The sequence below is a fragment of the Vombatus ursinus genome, unplaced genomic scaffold (assembly GCF_900497805.2).
Source record: "Vombatus ursinus unplaced genomic scaffold, bare-nosed wombat genome assembly UNPS02009205.1, whole genome shotgun sequence".
Lineage (NCBI taxonomy): Eukaryota > Metazoa > Chordata > Mammalia > Diprotodontia > Vombatidae > Vombatus > Vombatus ursinus.
This window is the reverse complement of record NW_020948983.1, coordinates 44930418-44949982: the sequence shown is the minus strand read 5'-3', so window position 1 is coordinate 44949982 and position 19565 is coordinate 44930418. Positions and strand designations below refer to the sequence as shown.

The 19565-nt window shown below is 35.6% G+C and overlaps 1 protein-coding gene across 1 annotated transcript in view; it reads left to right on the top strand.

The window, feature by feature from the left end:
* CHSY1 (chondroitin sulfate synthase 1) overlaps positions 1–19565 on the top strand; it is an 81325-nt gene that overhangs the window by 11089 nt on the left and 50671 nt on the right. Inside the window, exon 2 of the mRNA XM_027852038.1 lies at positions 1598–2093. Coding sequence (XP_027707839.1) covers positions 1598–2093 — 496 coding nt within the window. The remainder of the gene's footprint in view (positions 1–1597; positions 2094–19565) is intronic.

Sequence of the window (19565 nt, the reverse complement as noted above, 5' to 3'; positions counted from 1 at the left end):
AAATTTAATAATAAGATAAATAAGAGAAATGTCTTCTAGGCTGTTGCCCAAGCAATGTTGGAGTTATAATCTGTTCTTTGAGACAAAGCCATGATGATCATTTTGCTCGGTGCTTAGAATGCATTATTAATGTAGAGTGTCATAATGGATTTTGCATCTTTTTTGCACTTTATTATTACTTTAAAAGTAATTCTCATAATTCCCCAAAAATGTATAAGACTAGCAAAAAAAAACCCTTTAAAATCTTGAATTTTGTTCTAGATTAAAATTATACCTTTTTTGAGAAAGATTCTTATTGCTGAAGAAGTTTAAGAAACTCCTTTTCGATTTAGCCAATAGTAACTGAATGCCTGTTGTGTGTAGTGAGATATAGCAATAGGCATTGGGAATATAAGAATGGAAAACAACACAGTTCTTGACCTCAGGGAACTTGTTTTTCTCAAACTACTAGCTAAAAGAACAGAAATACAGATATCATTCGTTTTGTTTCTTTTGTTACCTAAAAAGGAATAGCTAAATAACCCCAAAACAGAGAAGCTTTTAACAAAGTTTTGAGATTGTTGTCTGTATTCCAAATTAGTTAAAACATGCTCTTGGGACTGCCATTTTTGCTGTTACCCTAGATTTGAAAGGTAAGATAATGAATTTTGATTCCTACCTTCTCCACGGTCTCTTAAAGTCCATGGACTTTATTATTTTTTTTGTTTTTATATATGTATATGTTATTATTATTAATAGACAACAGTGAGAAGTGTCATGGTGTAATAGAGGATGAGGATTATACTCGAAGTGAGAAGAGCTAGTTGCATGGGACCTTAGACTGAGAACTGGAAGGGACCATAGAGGTCATCCCATCTGACCCTATCCTTCTATGGATGAAGAAACCAAGGTGGAGAGATGATAAGTGGCTTGACCAGGATCCCACAGGTATAAGTGGCAGAATTGGGATTCGAAGTTATATCCTCCAACTCAAAACCAAATGCTGTTCGCTGCCTCCAGTCTGGTTTTGATTGTTACTGTTGTGTGACTTGGGCAGATCACTTAGTCTCTGGGTTTGTGTTTTAAAATTGGAGGTAATGGTTGTCCTGCCCACCTTAAAAGGCTTTTGTGAAGAGTAAATTAGATAATGTATGTGAATTGGTTTTCAAAGCTGTGTACTTTTTGATTGAAGAGAACAAGTGATTCACAGATAGGGAAATCCAGGCCTTAGTTTTTTGGAGATAGGAGAAGTCTGTACTCACAGTGAATTCTCTTGCTTCTGCTTCATATGCAACACTTCTTCTGGGTACCTACATCCCTGAGTAATGGTCCTTGGTGCCTTGTAAATCTGTTTTCTAATTATAGTCATTCAGTAAAATTTAAATATGAAGGGGACGTTTTGATACTCCACCCTTCACCCCATGGCGTTCTTTGTAACAGGATTTGATCTTTGTCTTCAATACATTTTCAGTTAGAAATAATAGAGGGAGAGAAAGCACTAATTTTTCAGAATGAGCAGATAGCCAAAACTCTGCAAACGTGAAGTATGAAAGATTATTGAAAATGAAAGTGGTTTCTCTCTAATTTGATCTCTAATTGGAATTTATTTTAATTCTAGAACATGGTCCAAGACGATTCCTGGGAAAGTTGAATTCTTCTCTAGTGAGGGTTCAGACACATCTATCCCAATTCCTATAGTGCCACTACAGGGTGTGGATGACTCCTATCCACCCCAGAAGAAGTCCTTTATGATGCTCAAGTACATGCACGACCACTACTTGGACAAGTATGAATGGTTTATGAGAGCTGATGATGATGTTTACATCAAAGGAGATCGTCTGGAGAATTTTCTAAGGAGTTTGAATAGCAGTGAACCCCTCTTTCTTGGGCAGACAGGACTGGGCACAACAGAAGAGATGGGAAAATTGGCATTAGAGCCTGGTGAGAATTTCTGCATGGGTGGTCCTGGTGTGATCATGAGCCGAGAGGTGCTTCGAAGAATGGTACCACATATTGGAGAATGCTTGAGAGAAATGTATACAACCCATGAAGATGTGGAGGTGGGACGGTGTGTCCGGAGATTTGCTGGAGTACAGTGTGTCTGGTCTTATGAGGTAAGAACAAAGTTATTTAATAGTTTGTAAACATTTTTGGCGTTTAGTATTGAAATAATATGGGAAATTCATATATCCCTCTCACATTGAAAGTTCTGTTATGAAGTTATCACATGCCCTTCATATTTTTGTTTCTGGTTTGTGTTTCACTTTTTCCCCTAACAAGTTTCACATTTCTTTTTCTTATATTTAACTGAAGGATCCTCTGTTTTTCTTCCACAAGTATTGCCTTCAGTTTTTAATAATGGTGCTTGGTGTTTGTTACTTAATTCTGAAAAAGAAATTAATTCACTGTAATTGTTTCCAGCCTATAGTTATCAAATAGTGGAACATGAGAAAGGGATTTTCAGACTTGTGTAGTCAAACCATTGCATTTCACAGATAAGGAACCTGAGGCCCAAACTAGTTAAATGGCGAGTCATGACCATATCAAGAGGTCATCATAATTCAATTAAAAATTTCAAAAATTATACTGCTATATATAAGACATTCTTCTAGGCAAGGAGGAATACAGAGATAAAAGTTTTATTTCCTGTCTTCAGTGGCCTAAACATGTAAATAGGCAACATCAAATGGAAATTAAGAATATAGGAGAGGGACAAACAGAAGGGAATAAGATCTCTGTTGCTTGGCAACAGAGAGCCATTGAGAGGTTTTGAGCAACATGATGTAGCAAACTTTGATCCAACAATAATAAGTTCGATATAGAAAAATTATTTCTTCAGAAATAGTGACTAAAAATTATTTGCTTACAATGAAGTAGAAGGTCCTTTGTTCTCTAATGCATTCCTCATTCCTTCAAAAAGAAGCTGAGTTGAAACAAACTTTAAAAAATTATGACGCCTTTTATGTTTTTACTTCCAATTCAGAGATGCTATTTTACTAGAAGCGTTTTTGAAAAATGGGGTACTTTTCTCCTAAGTAATAATGTATGCAAGGAAAGGAAATTACATAATTAAGGGTACATTAATATGTAGCAAACAGTTAATTTTCATTTGAGATAAATTTGCCCAAGATCATGGAAGCATTTTATTCTTGCCAATGTATGCTTTTAAATTTCTTCTAATCAGAGTTTGTTCTGGTTGAAATTTTAGAGATATGCACATTTTCAGTGATGCAGGGAGTATCCTTTGTTTTCATTTCAATTTATAAAATCACTAAGTTATGTAGTAAAGACAAGACTTGATCAGAGTGCACACTTTGATCTCTTCCCCCTTCAATTGCATTGGCATTAAGCTAAATATGTGTAAGGGGTCTTATTTTTCAAAGATAAAAGATAGCTAAGAAAGTCCGTGAGCAAACACAGCTGTTTTGAGGATTTTATGCAATGGTAAGCAGCTGTCTTATGGATTCTATATTTCTGGCTTTCTATTAAAACAGAAGTATTTTCCATGCTTAATTATATGAATGGAAGTTCAGGATGTAATATTCTGAAATTTTTTAAAACTAAAATTGTTAAACTAATTTTTGTATTTTGTTTTTACATCACCATTATTTCCTAATGTATCTCTCCACCCCTACCCCCAAGAGTCTCGTATAACACAGAATTTAAAAATGGGAAAAATAGTTTAGCAAAACTAATCAACATTGAAATTGTGACATTTTTCACATACTCCTTCATATCTATAAAGAAATGAGGGGAAGTATCTTCTCATATCCCTCCTTTGAGGATAATTTTGGTCATAATTTCTCAACATTTAGTTTGTGTTGCTGTTCTTTCCCATTTACGTTGTTCTTGTTACAATGCACATTGTTTTCCTAATTCTTCTTACTTGACTTTGCATCAGTTCATATAGGTCTTCTTGTGCTTCCTTGTAATCATCATCTTTATTTTTTCTTTCAGCATGTTCTGTTATTCATGTCCCATAGTTTGTTTAGCCTCTCCCCAGTTGACGGGCATATACTTTGTTTCTAGCTTTTTGCTGCTACAGATGTGCTGCTATGACTATTTTGGTGCCTTTCTGTTTGTCACTGATCTCCTTGGGAGATATGCTCAGCAAAGAAATCTTTGAATCAAAAAATAGGTATTGTTAGCAGCTTTCTTAGTTTAATTCCAAATTGCTTTACAGAATTATTGAACCAATTTGTAGCTTTTATCAGCCAGTCGTTAGTGTGCCTGTTTTTTTCCACAACTCCTCCGACACTGACTGTAAATTGTCACCTTTGACAATTGTCTCAATGTGAATTGAAAGTTGTGGATTATTTTAATTAACCATTTCTCTTATTGTTAGTTACTTGGAGCATTCTTTCATTAGATTGTTAATAGTTTAAGATCCTTGTGAGAACTGTTCATTCATATCCTTTGACTGCTTATCTTTGAGGGGGTTTCTGTTCTTATATTTCTGTTAGTTGCCTTTTTATCTTGAATGTCGGATCCTTGTTAGAGATGTTTGATAAAAAATTTTTTACTCAATTTCTTTCTTCCTTTCTTGTCCTAATTGCATTAATTTTGCTGATGCAAAAAGCTTTTAAATTTTATGTAATTAAAATTATTTTATCTTTTGTAACCACTTCTAACTCTTGTCTGGTTAAGAATTCACCCTTGTAAGAGTATTATAAATGTGCTTCTTTGTAGTGTCTGTCATATGTGTTTGTTTTGATGTACACTTTAAATGTTAGTATACTTGTGGCCACTTTCTTTTAGATGAATGCCAGAATAGGGAGGTTAGACTTAATGTTTTCAATGTTCTTTTTAACATTAACAAAAGAGTTGGTCCTGAAACTCGTAGATATCTCCTGGGCACTCTGTTTCTCAGATGTTGTGAGATCTTCATCCTACCTAACGTCCTGAGAACTGACTGTAAGTATCATTTCTGGAAACCTGGAAAGAAGATTCAATATCAGAGTGATATTGAGGTTACTTTATCAGATGAAAGTGCAAAGGCCTAAGAAAATTGTGGTTGAAAATGGCGGCAGCAGAATTGGATTTTCATTGGAGTCTGGGTTGACTAGCAATGCCATTGTTGCTTTTTGGATATTTGGAAGTTAGTGGCATGGTGAATAGCAGCAGAATACTAAGTTCAAGAGCCTCTCCAGCACTTAGCTGACTGGAGACCATAGACAAAACTCTGGCCTCTTGGTCTGAAATGTGGCACTCGAGGAAGTATTTTCACAATTACTTTCTTGGCATCCTTTGTCACTTGTATTATATTTTTAAGGTATCTAGAAAAAAGCTATAGAGTAAGGTTGGATAATGAGAGTTGCTATTTAGAGTTCTTATTTTAACTGAGGTGTGGTATTCAAGACTTTTATCATCAATGAAGGATGTTACATGCATTGTTTTTTAAAATTTTTTCTCTGTAATATAAGAAAAAAATACCTTCTTCCTCTCAGCTCTGTAGGAAGGGAATAGCACCAGTCAAACTCTGCTTTACACAGCAATGCTGTCTTAATTGCATGGTGTTTTATATGCATCCTAAGGGCAAAGATTTTGTGTTTTGCAGTGGCCTGAACATGCGTGCTCAGATTTTTGTTAAATCAGTCAGCAAGCATTTATTAAGCATATACTGTGTGCTGAGCACTGTGCTGTGATGATACTGAGACAAAGTGGAATAGTCCTGTTCTTGAGGAGCTTGCAGTCTTGCTGGGGGAGCAGCATGTACATATATAGACATATGCAATAATCTGGTGTGTGGCTGAGATCAGGAAAGGCTTTATGGAGAAGGTAGCACTTGAACTGAAACCTGAAGGAAGCCAGAGAAACTAGAAAACTGAAGAGACGAAGAAGTGTGTTCTGGGCATAGAAGACAGATAATGCAAAGGCATAGAATAATGTATAAGGAAAGAAAGCAGTATCACTGGATTGTCTATAGTGTGAATGAAGGGCAATAATATGTAATTAGGCTGGATAGCTTGGTTGGCCAGATTGTGCAGAGCTTTAAATGCCAAACAGGAGTTTGTATTTACTCCTATAAGTAATAGAGAACCACCAGAGTTCGAGTAGGGAAGTGACATGGTCAGACCTATGCTTAAGAAAAATCGCTGTGGTAGCTGAATAGAGGATGGATTGGAATGTGGAGATATTAGAGGCTAGGAGACCAATTTAGGAGGCCATTTGAAATGTATAAACTTTGAAAGTCTAAACTTTAGACTCTTCTAACAATCCAAGTGAAAGTGATAAGGGCTTGAATAAGAATATGGCTATGTGAGTGGAGAGAAGGGGATGGAGATATATATATAGATATAGACATATCCATATATGGATATGGATATATATATGTATATACATGCAAGATAGATTGTAGAATTGGAAATTATAAGATTTGACCACTAGGAGGTAAGTAGGATGAGTGGGTGACTTTGAGATCCAGTAGGTGGTAGTGATATGAAACTGGAGCTGAAGAGAGAGGCTAGTGCTAGTCTATAGATCTAGAAGTCATCGGCATGGTGATGATAATTAAACCCATGGAAGCTGATAAAGTCATTGAGATAGTGTAGAGGGATAGGGCCCAGGACACAGCCTTGGGGTTACATCCACAGTTAAGGGTGGAATTTGGAATGTGAACCAGCAAAGGAAACAGGAGTGTTAAGACAGGTAGAAGGAAAACTAGGAAGGCATATTTTCATGAAAACCCAGAGAAGGGAAAGTATACAGGAGGAGAGTAGTATGGTCAGTAGTGTTACATGCTGCAGGTTTAGAAGGATGAGGAGAGAGACAGACAGACAGACAAACACCATCAGTTCTGGCATTTGAGAGTTGACTGGTAACTTTTGGGAGAGCAGTTTCTGTTGAGTGAGGTTGGGAGCCAGATGTCAGGGGGTTGAGAAGTAAGTGAGAGGAAAGGAAATAGGAAATATAAGAATTAATCTCCTGACTCCTAAACCAGTGTGGTTTTTTTGTTGTTGTTTTTTATTTGTTTGGTTGGTTTTGTTTTGTTTTGTTTTGTTTTTTTGGTGAGGCAGTTGAGGTTAAGTGACTTGCTTAGAGTCACACAGCTAGTGAATGTTATGTGTCTGAGGCTGGATTTGAACTCAGGTCCTCTTGACTCCAAGGCCGGTGCTCTATCCACTGTGCCACCTAGCTGCCCTCCAGTGTTCTTTTTGCTAAAGATTTCTTCCTGTAGTGATGGTGCAGAGTGAATAGAGTCTTGTTAGGTAAAGTTTTGTATTTAATTTACATGGTTGTAAAAATTTTTTTTATCATTTCCATATAATTTTGATGAAGTAATGGATGGACTAATTTACATATTATTAAACAGGGATCCATATTATCATCTAAAATGCAAAACATTTTTTAAAAACTAGGTGTGTATTACTGTAAACAGTATATTAGGGCTAGGTGAAATGTAGAGATTAGTATAGAGATGAAATAAAATGCAGGCTTTTGCCTTCAAGGAACTGAAAATCTAATGGGATAAGACAAATGCATACATAACACAAATAGACAAAATAAGTGTTTAGGAGAAATCTTGATAGATTAGGATGAAAGATTTGGGAATGGAAAACCATCATGACAGCATTTTAGGGTTACATGTTAAGGAATTATACCTGTTAGAACACTTCTAACAGTTTTATCAAACTTTCAGAATCTCTGGTGTAATAAGTACTTGACTTTAAGGTTCAATCAAGATTAGTCATTCTGTTTACCAGAAAATTAAGAAGAGTTCTTCATGGTATAACTTTTATTTAAAAGACTACTCTTATAAATTTAGGTTGTAATTTATTATGCAGAATTGAGTTATATTCTCTGCTCTTTTTTTTTTTAGCCCATCTGTGAAGGCCAGAGGATTTATTCTCTACCAAATAGAAAGGATGACCTGATGATTGTTTTTGTGTCACTGAAATGCAAGGCTAAATAACCTTGGAGAGTTAAAGAAAATTAACTTCTAAACTACTAGTGTTAGTATTTGTAATGTTTCTCTAATACAGGCCTGATTTCATTTTCATAGATCAAAAAATGACAGCAGGTTAAATTCCAAGGTGATTGTAGTGTTTTAACTGTAATTTTATGGCAACAGCTATTTGTGACAGACTTTTCATGATAGCTGTGGAAGAGACTAACACTTGGGTATGCTGCAAGAGAAAGAGAAGGGTTGTGTTATGCCTTATTTCCCATATTACTTGGAGGTAGTACCTGGGAAGAAGAGAAATGGCAGTAGGAGGGCATTTCAGTGTGTTCAATCAAGATGTATGTTCAATTTCTGCTTCTTGACACTAGCTGGCTGTGAGAACATAAGTAAGTAGCTTAATGTCTCTGAGCCTCGGTTACCCCCAGATCTCAATTTGTTTAACCAAACTAAATAATCCAGTAATAGATGTCCAGCTCCAGTGGTGTGTGTAAGGCTCACATGGCATTAGTAGGCTCCATACTTGGAGACCTTTCTAACCTGGACAGTAGACAAAGTGGAGTTAAAGAGAATGAGGAGAGAGATTTACTTTGTTCTAGTGTGATATGGTCCTCTTAAACCACACTACTTATGTGCCATTCTGAACGATCATGAACACTCTAAGTTGCTGACCTGCTGCTGTAAGTTACAGATGACCTATATAAGTGACCTTTTAGATACATCTTAATTTTATAAGGTTTCTTTGTGACAGAACTTTTTTTAAATGATCATTTTTTAAATGGACTGTTATTTCTCCTGAAACATTTTTAAATAGTCTTTTAAAAACATACATTTAATACCAGTTTCCTATATAAGTTTATATGGATTTGTGATGTAAAGTTAGTCTTATTAGCTATAGTTCTCTCGCCAGAAATCTTGATTTTTTTTTAAGATGAAATCTGCCTTTTTGAAGCTCCCCAATTAGAGGAAAAACTAATCTAAGATCTGAACTCATAGCATTTTGTGTCATATAAAGCCCATATCATAAAGAAACCATCATCAATTAGTAGAAGAGTATATGAGAAGTTTAATCTTGTTTTTCCTTTTTTAGTCACCTTTGCACCTCCTATATTTTGGAAAGTAATCAAGGTCATTTCTGCATGTAAAAGGCAGCATGCATTATTAAGCTGTCTTGAAATGATACTTGGAGATAGGCACAGTGGATTGAGTGAGCAAGCATTCGTTGCATCTGTACTGTGTGCCCTAACCTATGGGAGGTCTTGTGGGACAAGACAATGTAAAATGTGGCCCTTACCTCCTGAGATTTTACAGTTTAGTTGGGGAAATAAAGCATGTACATATGAGAAAATTGGTTACTAAATTAAGGCTAATCTGTGTGGTGTGGACTATAAGGATACTAGTTCAGAGGAGGACGAGATCATTGATATTCCTGTGGTAGGGGATACCACGGAGTAAGGAACAGAAACAAAACTTACAATGCAGTATAATGTAAAAAACACAGTACTTTTGATATTGTTGGAATAGATACAAAGGAAGGTTGTATTCTGACTTGCTTCAGTAACCTAGAATTTTAAAAAATTTTTAATTTCCTATGGGGTTGGTACAAGACTATTTACAGATGACTCAAGACTTCTATCTAAGAGCTAGGAGCCTGGAAGGAAGGAGGCAAAAAGGACCTCAGAGCAGCCAAAATAGATGTAGCAAAGTCTATTCTCTGAAACTCACTTTTAATTATAAGGCAACCCCTCAGGCCCTTACTCGGAGACCCATACTATACATACAATTATAATGAGCTTGATTATCTGTTTTCCAAGTTCCAGGCAAATGAGAAGCAACACATTAGAGATAAGGAGAAGGATTGTTACAGTCAGACCTGCTGGTGCCCTGGTGCCCTTTGGAGCTTTTGTGATATTCTATTCTCTAACTCCCCTGTGTCCCTAGACCGTTTTTTCTCCTCATTCTTAAATGAAACTTGGCTTTCCCTGGGGAAACCACATGCCCCAGAACCTTTTTTGCTGGAGCCCACTCCATCTTCCATTGTCTCTAAACTCCCAGGGCCAGGAGGAGGGGTTATTTCCAGAACATTCTTCTACCTAACATCCCCCAGTGTCCTTGCCTATTCTGAAGCACACATTTATTCTACCCTTTCTCTATCTTTGTCATTTTTGTCTACTGACCTCCTCATCAGTCTCCCAGCTATTTTGTTGAACTTAGCCACCATATTCCAACAGCATCCTACTTTCTAGGCAAACTGGCTTACTTACTGTGTCCTCTACACAATATTCCATCTCACACTTTCATTCCTTGGCTATACTGATTCCTCCCCACCCTCCCCAACCCCGCCCCAGTTCTTGTCATGTTCTTCCTCTTTACCCTCTAGAAATCCCTAGCTCCTTTAAAGATGAAGGTTAAATGCTACCTCCTTCATGAGATCTTATTTCCTTTTCCCCAATCCTCCATAATTACACTGTATTTACTTTGTATATATTTTGTATCTAGGGGTAGCATGGAATTAGTGGATAGAGAGTTGACTTTGGAGTCAGGAAGACCTGGGTACAAGTTCTACTCTGACACATAACTTGTTTTGTGACTCTGGGTAAGTCACTTAACCTCAGTCCTGAGGTTATGCTCTAACACTGTTTAAAAGTGTTAACCATGAAATTAATTTATTTATGTATATGCTATGCCCCAGAATGTAAGTTCCTTGGGGTCCTTGATTTTTATCTTTTTATCTCATTTGCCTAGCATAGTGCCCAGAGTATGCTAGATACTTTTAACAAGTGTTTGTTGAATTGTTCACAGCCCTTTTTTAGTCTCTTGACCTATTCTTTCATCTCCTCATCTTCAATGACTGTCTTCTCTATCCCAATGACATGCTTATACCTTAGATCATATCATTTCACAGAACTGTGCCATACTGAATTTCAGAAGCTTATCAGTCTACACCATAGAATTCCTTATCCTTTGGGCCTTCCATTACTCTAGACTTGCTAATCCTCGTCCATTGGTAATCCCAAACATCTGACTTAGTCTTTTACTAGGCTGGTGAATATTGCTGGAAAAAAATCACAAAGTGGGGATTTTGCCTACTACAAATTTATGGTTGTATATATTTAGCTGAGGCTTCACTTCTGTCTAATAGTACTTACACTTGAATTCTGTATCTTATTGACCGTGGCACATATCAGAAACTTCTCCCTCATTTCTCAAGCCTCTTACTGTACCTCCTTTCCAGAAGCTTCCTACTTCAGATTTACGCCATGTGAAAGGAGTTTCCACAATTCTCCTTTTTCAACCTTCAGAACTTTTCAGGTATCATTGTGCTCTTTGCTCTTTATTTCTGGATCACAGAGAAAGAGGTATTCTTAATCTATAAGTAGGTTAATTTCTCCGCTCATGCTCTTGAATCCCATCCTTTCCTGCCTCTTCTAGCTATCCCCACTCATTTATCTTGAATTCTTCTCTCTTTTTTCTAATAGTTATCTTCCCACCTGCTTGCAAAATGCTTGGTTCTTTCTAGTCCTGAAAATGACTTCCTTTGGCCCATCTAACCAAACTATCTCTCCCCTTCGTTATTGCCAATTTCCTTAAAGAGTTGTCTATACATGATGCTTCTACTTTTATCACCTCCTTTCTCCTCTGCCTCATGTACCTCAGCTCCTGCTCCTACAGTGCTGCTGAAACAAGGATCAGTCATGGTCATGCAGTCTAGTAGCCTTTTCCTATCTTTATCTTCCCTGACGTCTGTACAGAATTTGATATTATTAACCATCTGCTCCTTTAGATCTCCTCTCTTGGTTTCATATGCTCCATTTTCCTAATTTTCTTCATCTCTCTCTCTTTCTCCCTCCCTCCCCCACCCCTCTCTCTCTCAAATGTTTCTTCTCTTTTTTGCTTCCTCCTTGACTTCTTCCCTGTCCCTTAAGGTGATCCCCAAAATTCTACCTGGCAATCTTTTCTTTTTCAGCAGTCTGTCACATTTGTCACCTTTAGACAGACAATTCCCAAGTCTCCATTTCTCTGTCTCCTTGTATCTTTCTCTTATCCAAGATAGTTTTTCCCCCCTTTAAAATCTTGGTCTTCAAAGAAGACATTCTCAGAGCTATCTTGAAAACATAGGTATTTAAAACCCTCATTCCTGGTTACTGGCTAGTGGAGGTCTTACCAAAAAGAAATTTTGGCCCATGTTTTGAGCAGTTATTATTAAAGTTGACTGAACTTTTGCCAATTTCACTTAAATGTTTAGACAATATTGTAATTTTTGCAGGCTGAGAAATAATAATCTGAATGTTAAGCAATATATATTCAAAGAATTGAAATCCAATAGAAGTTGACAGTGTTTGCAAACTTTGAAATGTGACAAATATGAACATATAATGTTATTAAGAGTTATTTTTAAAAGTTTAGTGCTATGAACATTTGACATAATTTTATTTAGCTTGTGCTGTTGCAGGATGGGTGTAGGATTTTCTTGATTCTAAGGTGGTAGAGCAGAAATCAGTATGATTTCCTTACTTAGTGACCGGGGAAGAAATTGATTTATTATCCAAATGAATAGAGGCCACTGAAGCTATCATTTTGGTGTTCCTTCATCGTCAAAAGAACTTAACTGAAGAACATTTTGGTTTTGCTCACAATGAGGTAACTTGAATTTCTGTTACTTGATCTGAAGTTGCCCGCTGGCTGGAGCACAGTGTTAGCATTATGCATAGGAATGTGGACTGGATCAGTGATTTCATTGGTATAGGAAACTCTCAGAAAAGGAAACTCCTTCAACCAATGAAGGGTGGGCTCTTTTTATGCAACTTACAGTCTTAGAAAGTCACATGTAGCACTGAGAGGTCAAGTGGCCTGTCCTGAGTAACATTTGATGGAGTTCATCCTGGCTTCCAGGCCAGGTCTCTATCTACTATGCCAAGCTACCTTTCATTAGGCATTAGGAGAAGATAAAGAGACAAGGTTCCTACCTTCAAAGAGCTTACATGAAAAAATACTTCATTACAAAGAAACACCTGCATCGTGGCAAAGAAAGTAAAATTAGGGAGAGGATATAGAGCAGTTTGAAGTCAGTATTCTTATTTAAGCCTTCCTGGAACATAATCTGAAGCAAAGAGTTAAAAGGAAGTGATCATCTGATCTAGCCTTCTACTGTCCATGACAATTTTCTCTTTTTTTCTTGATAATATTCAAGGGTAAAAATGAAACTATCACCTAAAGTATCCTGTTTTGGTGTTTTTTAGTACTCTAAATATTTGACAATATTTCAGGCCAGACATTTGAAGGAAGGGGAGGCAAGAATGAATAAGAGGGAGTCACTTGGCCTGGTTGAAAAAAAGAATTTCTGGTGATGATAGTGAAGAGAAATGAAAGTGAGGATAACTTTGGTCCAAACTGATGAAAGTTCAGTTTCTGTGTTGTAGATGACAGGAAGTTTTGTTTGTTTTTTAGTAGGGGAGTCAGTGACACATTACATCAGTTTGAATTGCTTTTATGTCATGTTCTGGAAGCATTTCTTCCTGTTACAGTGATTGTTTTAGTATTAGTGGTGTTATCCAAAAACCAAAGTTGCAAGTTAATCAATATTTGAGTTATTGTGTGGAGAATACAGTGGTATGGTTGTGGGCAAATAGAAAATGAATGGAAGATATATGTCAGTTATACTATCTGTGTTGGGGAGACCCGCTGTGCCTTCATCACTTGGTAAGTTGTTATTTGTTTGTGCCTTTTCTCACAGTGAAGTGAACTGACATAAAAGGGCTCTGTTAGTATTTGATTTGTCCAATTTTAAGCACTTATTATATGTAGAGAACTACACATGATGATGAGGTGGGAGGAAGTCTTAAGTTTAGGTAAGAGTTGTCCCCATGGATGTTCACAGTCAAGAAGAATAATAGTTATCTTTGTGTAATGTTTTACAGCTTACTTACAAAGGGCTTTCTACATAAGAACTTTGTGAAATGGGTTTCAGAAGCATTTTTGGTTTATTTTAGAGGAAATCAAGGTTCGGGATATTAAATGACTTGCCAGATCATTAGCCAGTGAGATGAACAGGATGAGCAAAAGGCCCTCAACTTCTAGGAGAGAGGGGGAGAGGGAACGGGATATAATTTTATAGCAAATGACATATCAAAAAGAAATGTTAGGTTGATTGATGATAAACTTAAAGACAGAAATAAATGGTAAAGTTAGATGATATTCAGTGTACTTCTTTTTGTCTCTATAGTTCCAAAGATTTTATTAGTGTCTTAGTTACAAATCTGTCACTAAATAACAAACTTTTTTGAGCAATTAATTCTGGATCTATATCCAACAGAAATGAAGAAACAAGCAGATAGAACATAAAAATGTCATTTAATTGAATGAAAAAGTTGTTGGTGTATCTCCTCATATTGTATCAAAAGTTGATTATTAACTTAATCTGGTTGGGGGATAGATGGGTAGATCTTCTGAAACGGTAAAGGGATACTGTGCAGTATGTGAGTTTTAGTTAACCGACTTCTAGGAAATATAAGACAGAAAGTTCTTTGTTTTAGAGGGCTGCAGAATCCTGACCCTTTTAAAGAGTTTATCATGTAAGCAAGCTTATAATGTGCCATGTTATTGCTGTAAGAAGTTTGTGACAGCACTACTGGAGCACAGTTTGTCTCTGGCTAAAAAGAATCTTTCAGTGTTCAGTTAGCAATTTAATGCTAACTTTATTGCTAACGTCATCAAGGTTAATCCTGTAGTATTTTGTTTCTGTTTTCTTTCAGTGAACCCTTAAAGGAAAAAAATTATATCTGTAACTTATTTTCTATAACTTTTTTGTATTTTAGAAATCTTCCCCTTCCATATTTGAGTATTGTAAATAACAAAACACATTTATATAGCAAATGCTTTGTTTCTTAAAAATAACACAGGTTTTCAAGATAAAACCCTAATATTAACCTACATTTTATTAAAAATGTGGTATAGTTTGTTTTTACACATCAAAAGGAGGGGAACAGATTTTTTAATTTTATCTTTTGTTAATATTATGAGACAACTTATCTACAATGTATGTGAAATATCTAGGGGTATTTTAAAGCTATTGATATTCTGCTTGCTGTGTTGGTTCACATTTGTCCATTTTTCTCCTCCACTCTCATATCTGCTGTATAAACTTAGATGTGGCCTATAATCAGTGCCATTTTCTAGTGCATGTATGGCTTTTTTTTCCTTTAAAAGATAGCTCATTTTTAGGGTCACAGACTGCATTCAAATCAATATGGTATCTATAAGTAGAGTTGTAATTTAGAATTCATAACTACTGCCAGCTCTTGATTTAACTGCCTTATAAGGATAGGTGATTTTTTAAAAATCCTGATAGCATAAAAATAATTAATATTTTAATTTTAGAGTGCATAATAATGCTTTTCTTGCACACAGACTCATTAAACTTTCGAACTAGGAGGAACTTTAGATATCATCTAGTTCAATAGCTACTCCCTATCGCAAAAGAGGAAATTGAAGCCTACAGAGGTGTGGTCTTATGCCCCATTGCATGTTGCCATTTAGTGACCTATTTTCCCAATTAGGTTTTGCTTGGAGAAAAAAAAAAGAAATACATTAGATTGTATACATATAACATTTGGGCAGTGAGGGAAATCAACCCAGAGGTCAGGTTGGTGATGTTGAACCTAGTGTTACAAATTTGTCTTAGATAAATTATGTACAAGGAGAATTGAGAATTGATTTTTTTTTTAAACTATACTATTTTAACTTATTTATTTATAGTACCTGACCATTATTATCACCTTTTAGGGAGGTCTTCAGGAACATTAAAGGATAATTTTATTGAATGTTGGCTTCAATTTAAAATAATTATTTGCTACAATAAAATATAAAAATTATTTTCTTCTTGCTTCAACCTTTGTTGAAAAATCTCTTTAAAAGTATATAAAGGTTAGTTTTTAATTGACATAGTACTGGGAATTAGGAAATGTGGGTTCTAGTCTTGATTCTCTCCTGATGCTCTAGAAACTTGTCAGAAGTCACTGAATTTGTCAGAGCCTCAACTTACTCTTCTATAAAAGAGGAGTCAGATTCGATTCTAAAGTGCAGTATGCAAAATGAACTATCTTAAAGAACTGCTTTTTTGTACTCATTTGAGGTCTTGACTGGCCAAGGGAGTAAGACTTGAACATTTAACTGTCATATGTTTATAAAAGATTTGAGATAGAAGAATTTGCATTAATTCAATATAACTCAGATGTGATACTATCCTTACTCATCTTTTTTTTTTTTGCCATTTTTACTTTTTCCAAAAAAATGAATTGCATAAAAAGTTTCAGTTTGCATTGTTGATTTAAGTTTTATTGTATTGTAACAATTCAGAGAAACTTGGAAATGTTTCCTTAGGGATTGATTTTTGATTCATGTGACTTTGAAAATAGTCATTAAATAAAGACATAAATCTATTTGTATCTCTTCTAACATATTTTAATACCCTTTGCCATCAGAAGATCACATTCTTGGGCATTGTATTTGCTGAAAATGTGGTTTTGTTTTTGCCTTTTTGGTTTAGATACAGATCAGATCTTGTTTTTGTGAACTCTCTGGTACTCTCCAAATTCTTTGTGCCAGTCATTTGTAGTTTCACAAATTATAGTAGTAGTCAGTAGGCTTTTGAAGCTCTACATCTTTGTCAGTCATTTCACCATATTTGTTGAGTGATCTTTGCTTCAACGTCCCATAAGTTTAGAAGAAAGAATGGTGATAAAGGAAGTCTAAACAAGTTAGGTGATAATGGAGGGAGGACTAGCATAAAAGGGGTGCTGTCAGAGTCCAAAGAGCCTTTATCTGGCTGACGTCAGTGATTTGCATATAACGTCAGTAGCTGGGTGATGCAGTGGATAAAGATCTGAACATGGACTCGAGAAAACTTGAGTTCATATCTAGCCACAGACCCTTAAAAACTGACCCTAGGCAAGTCACTTAACATCTACTTGCCTCAGTTTCCTCATCTTTGAAATGGAGTTAACAATAGAACCTACCTCTCAGGGTTCTCATGAGGGTCAGTTGAAATAATAATTGTAAAGCACTTAGCACAGTACCTGGCACATAATAAGCACTATATAAATGTTAGCTATTATTACCTAGTAGTAGTAGTAGTGGTAGTAGCAGCAGGAGCAGCAAACACCTCTCAGGATTATTGTGAAGATCAAATGATATAATATTTGTAAAAAGTACTTAGCATACTTCCTGGTGCATAGGAGGTATTATATAAATGCCAGTTGTTGTTATACAGTAAGAATATAATTTAGTCACAGGACCAATTTATCATTTGTGGTAGGTGGCTTAATATATCATGCATTCCTGGAATATTGTTGGAAATAAGTAAACCACTAGAGTGCATTCATATTTTTGTTATAGAGTTGTTTGTTTATAAAGAGATTTGACATTCATGTGATTTTTTTTTCAAGAGAAATCCTCATCACAATAGCAGGTACAAATATTTCCCCTTTTTAAATTTATTTTACATTATTATTAGATTTTTTCAAATAGTTCTCAGGAATCACTAGAGGAAGACTTTGGCAGCTGGACATTTCCTTTCAAGGCTTTAGTCAATCCAAAGCTTGGTACACTAAAAACTAAACAGAGATTGACAAGAACATTCACTTTTGGAAGAAAAGAGGACTTTGATGCTGTAACTTTAGCTCCACAAACAAATCTGTGGTTTGTCATCAGAAACAAATATAATTAAACATTGATTCAGCTTTTGTTGTTATGAATATTTTTGTTGTTGAAGCTTCAAAGAATTTTTTGGGCTTTGTGTTTTTTTTAAATTACTTTTTCCATTTAAGGTCCATAGGTTATTCCTGTTGATTTTTCTGTTTGACTGTGAAGTCATTTGTGCAGATTTGTATGTAAACACTATCTTCTTGAATTAATATGCTTGTTAACTTTCTAGATTTTCTGAGGTTTGCCCTTCCTTTACAGCCATACCATAACTAATTTAGAAAGTAGTCACCTTTTTTTCTGTAAAGTCAAGTGGAGAGGACTAAATTGTTTCTATTGTTTCAGGTTATAGCTGCAAGGTTAAAAATTGAATTACAATATCATTATATAAAAATATAAAGTTGAAATCAAAGCTAAACATACTAATCTTGTTACATTGTTACTTTAAAAATTATATTTACATTATGTTTGGTCTTTGCTCTTTTACCCGGTGAGCATTTTAAAATTATTTTAGAAACTTTTATTGATATCTTTTATTTTTACATCACCTTCATTTCCAAATATATCTCTCTTTCCTCCACTACTTAGAGAGTTATCTCTTGAAACAAATTAAAGCTTGAAGTCTATCTGTATGTAGTACACAAGCCATAAAATAAACCAAACTAGTATTGTTTTTCTCCTTGAGTAACTAGTTATTTACACAAATGAATTTTCATAAGGGTTTTTTTTTTTTTTTTTTTTTTGGTGAGGCAATTGGGGTTAAGTGACTTGCCCAAGGTCACACGGCTAGTACGTGTCAAGTGTTTGGTCTGAGGCTGGATTTGAACTCAGGTCCTCCTGACTTCAGGGCCAGTGCTCTATCCACTGCGCCACCTAGCTGCCCCATAAGGTTGTTTTACAGGAGACTTTTTTTTCTTTGAAGAAAAGCCTTTTTAATATTTAACATTAGAAAGTAAGACACCCTCCTAACATGGGAGAGAATTAAATGGACTGATGCAGACTGAAGTAAGCAGAAGCTGGAAAGCAATATATATAATGATTGCATCAATGTAAATGGAAAGAAAAAACAGTAAAAATAAAACTGCTATGAAATCTTGATCCCAGAGAAAAGATGAGAAAATGTACCTCCCTTCCTTCTGTGCAGAGGGGCATTGCATGTACTGTCAGATTCATTTGATATTTTGCTTAGTTTTGCTGAACAGCTTGTTTTCCTCTTTCGTCTTTTATTGTGTGTTATAAGGAGTGACTTTTGGAGGAGGGAAATTGGATGACAAGGATATATTTGGAAATGCAGGTGATATAAAAATGAAATATGCCAGTAAAATTAATTTTAAAATACATTGAAATTTCAGATCTAGACCAAACACAAAAAAATCCTTGCCCTTTTACACTCCAGTTTTAGTAGTCTAAGCACATAGTCAATATGAATATAAAAGATTTGAAAAAGTTCAATAATGTACTTTGTAGGGGAAAATGAGTTTTTCTGTTTTTGCAAAAGATAATGCATTTGAATAAGATGTATAACTTCATAGCTTTTGATGAAAAGGAAGAAAAAGACAACCCCTTTCTTGGCTGGGGGAGGGAGAGAAAGAGGGAGAGAGAGAGAGAGAGAGAGAGAGAGTGTGTGTGTGTGTGTGTGTGTGTGTGTGTGTGTGTGATAAAAGGAGAAAGCTGTATAATTGAATATTTTGATTAAATATAAAAAGAGACAGTAGTGAGTCAGGAAGATCTGAGTTCAAGTCTAGTCTCTATCACATCCTAACTGTGTGACCCTGAACTAGCTATTTAATCTTTCAGTGCCTCAAGCAACTTTCTAAGAATGTAAGATTCAGAGAATCTACAGCTGTGTATTTACAGAAGCGCCTCTCTGGGAGCACCCTATACCCGAAGGTCCAGCAAATGAACCTTAGCCAGCTCTCTGTCCAAACACCTCACGTTCTGGACTCAGTCATGGGGACTTGCAGCAAATCACTTTTTAGTCAGTGAT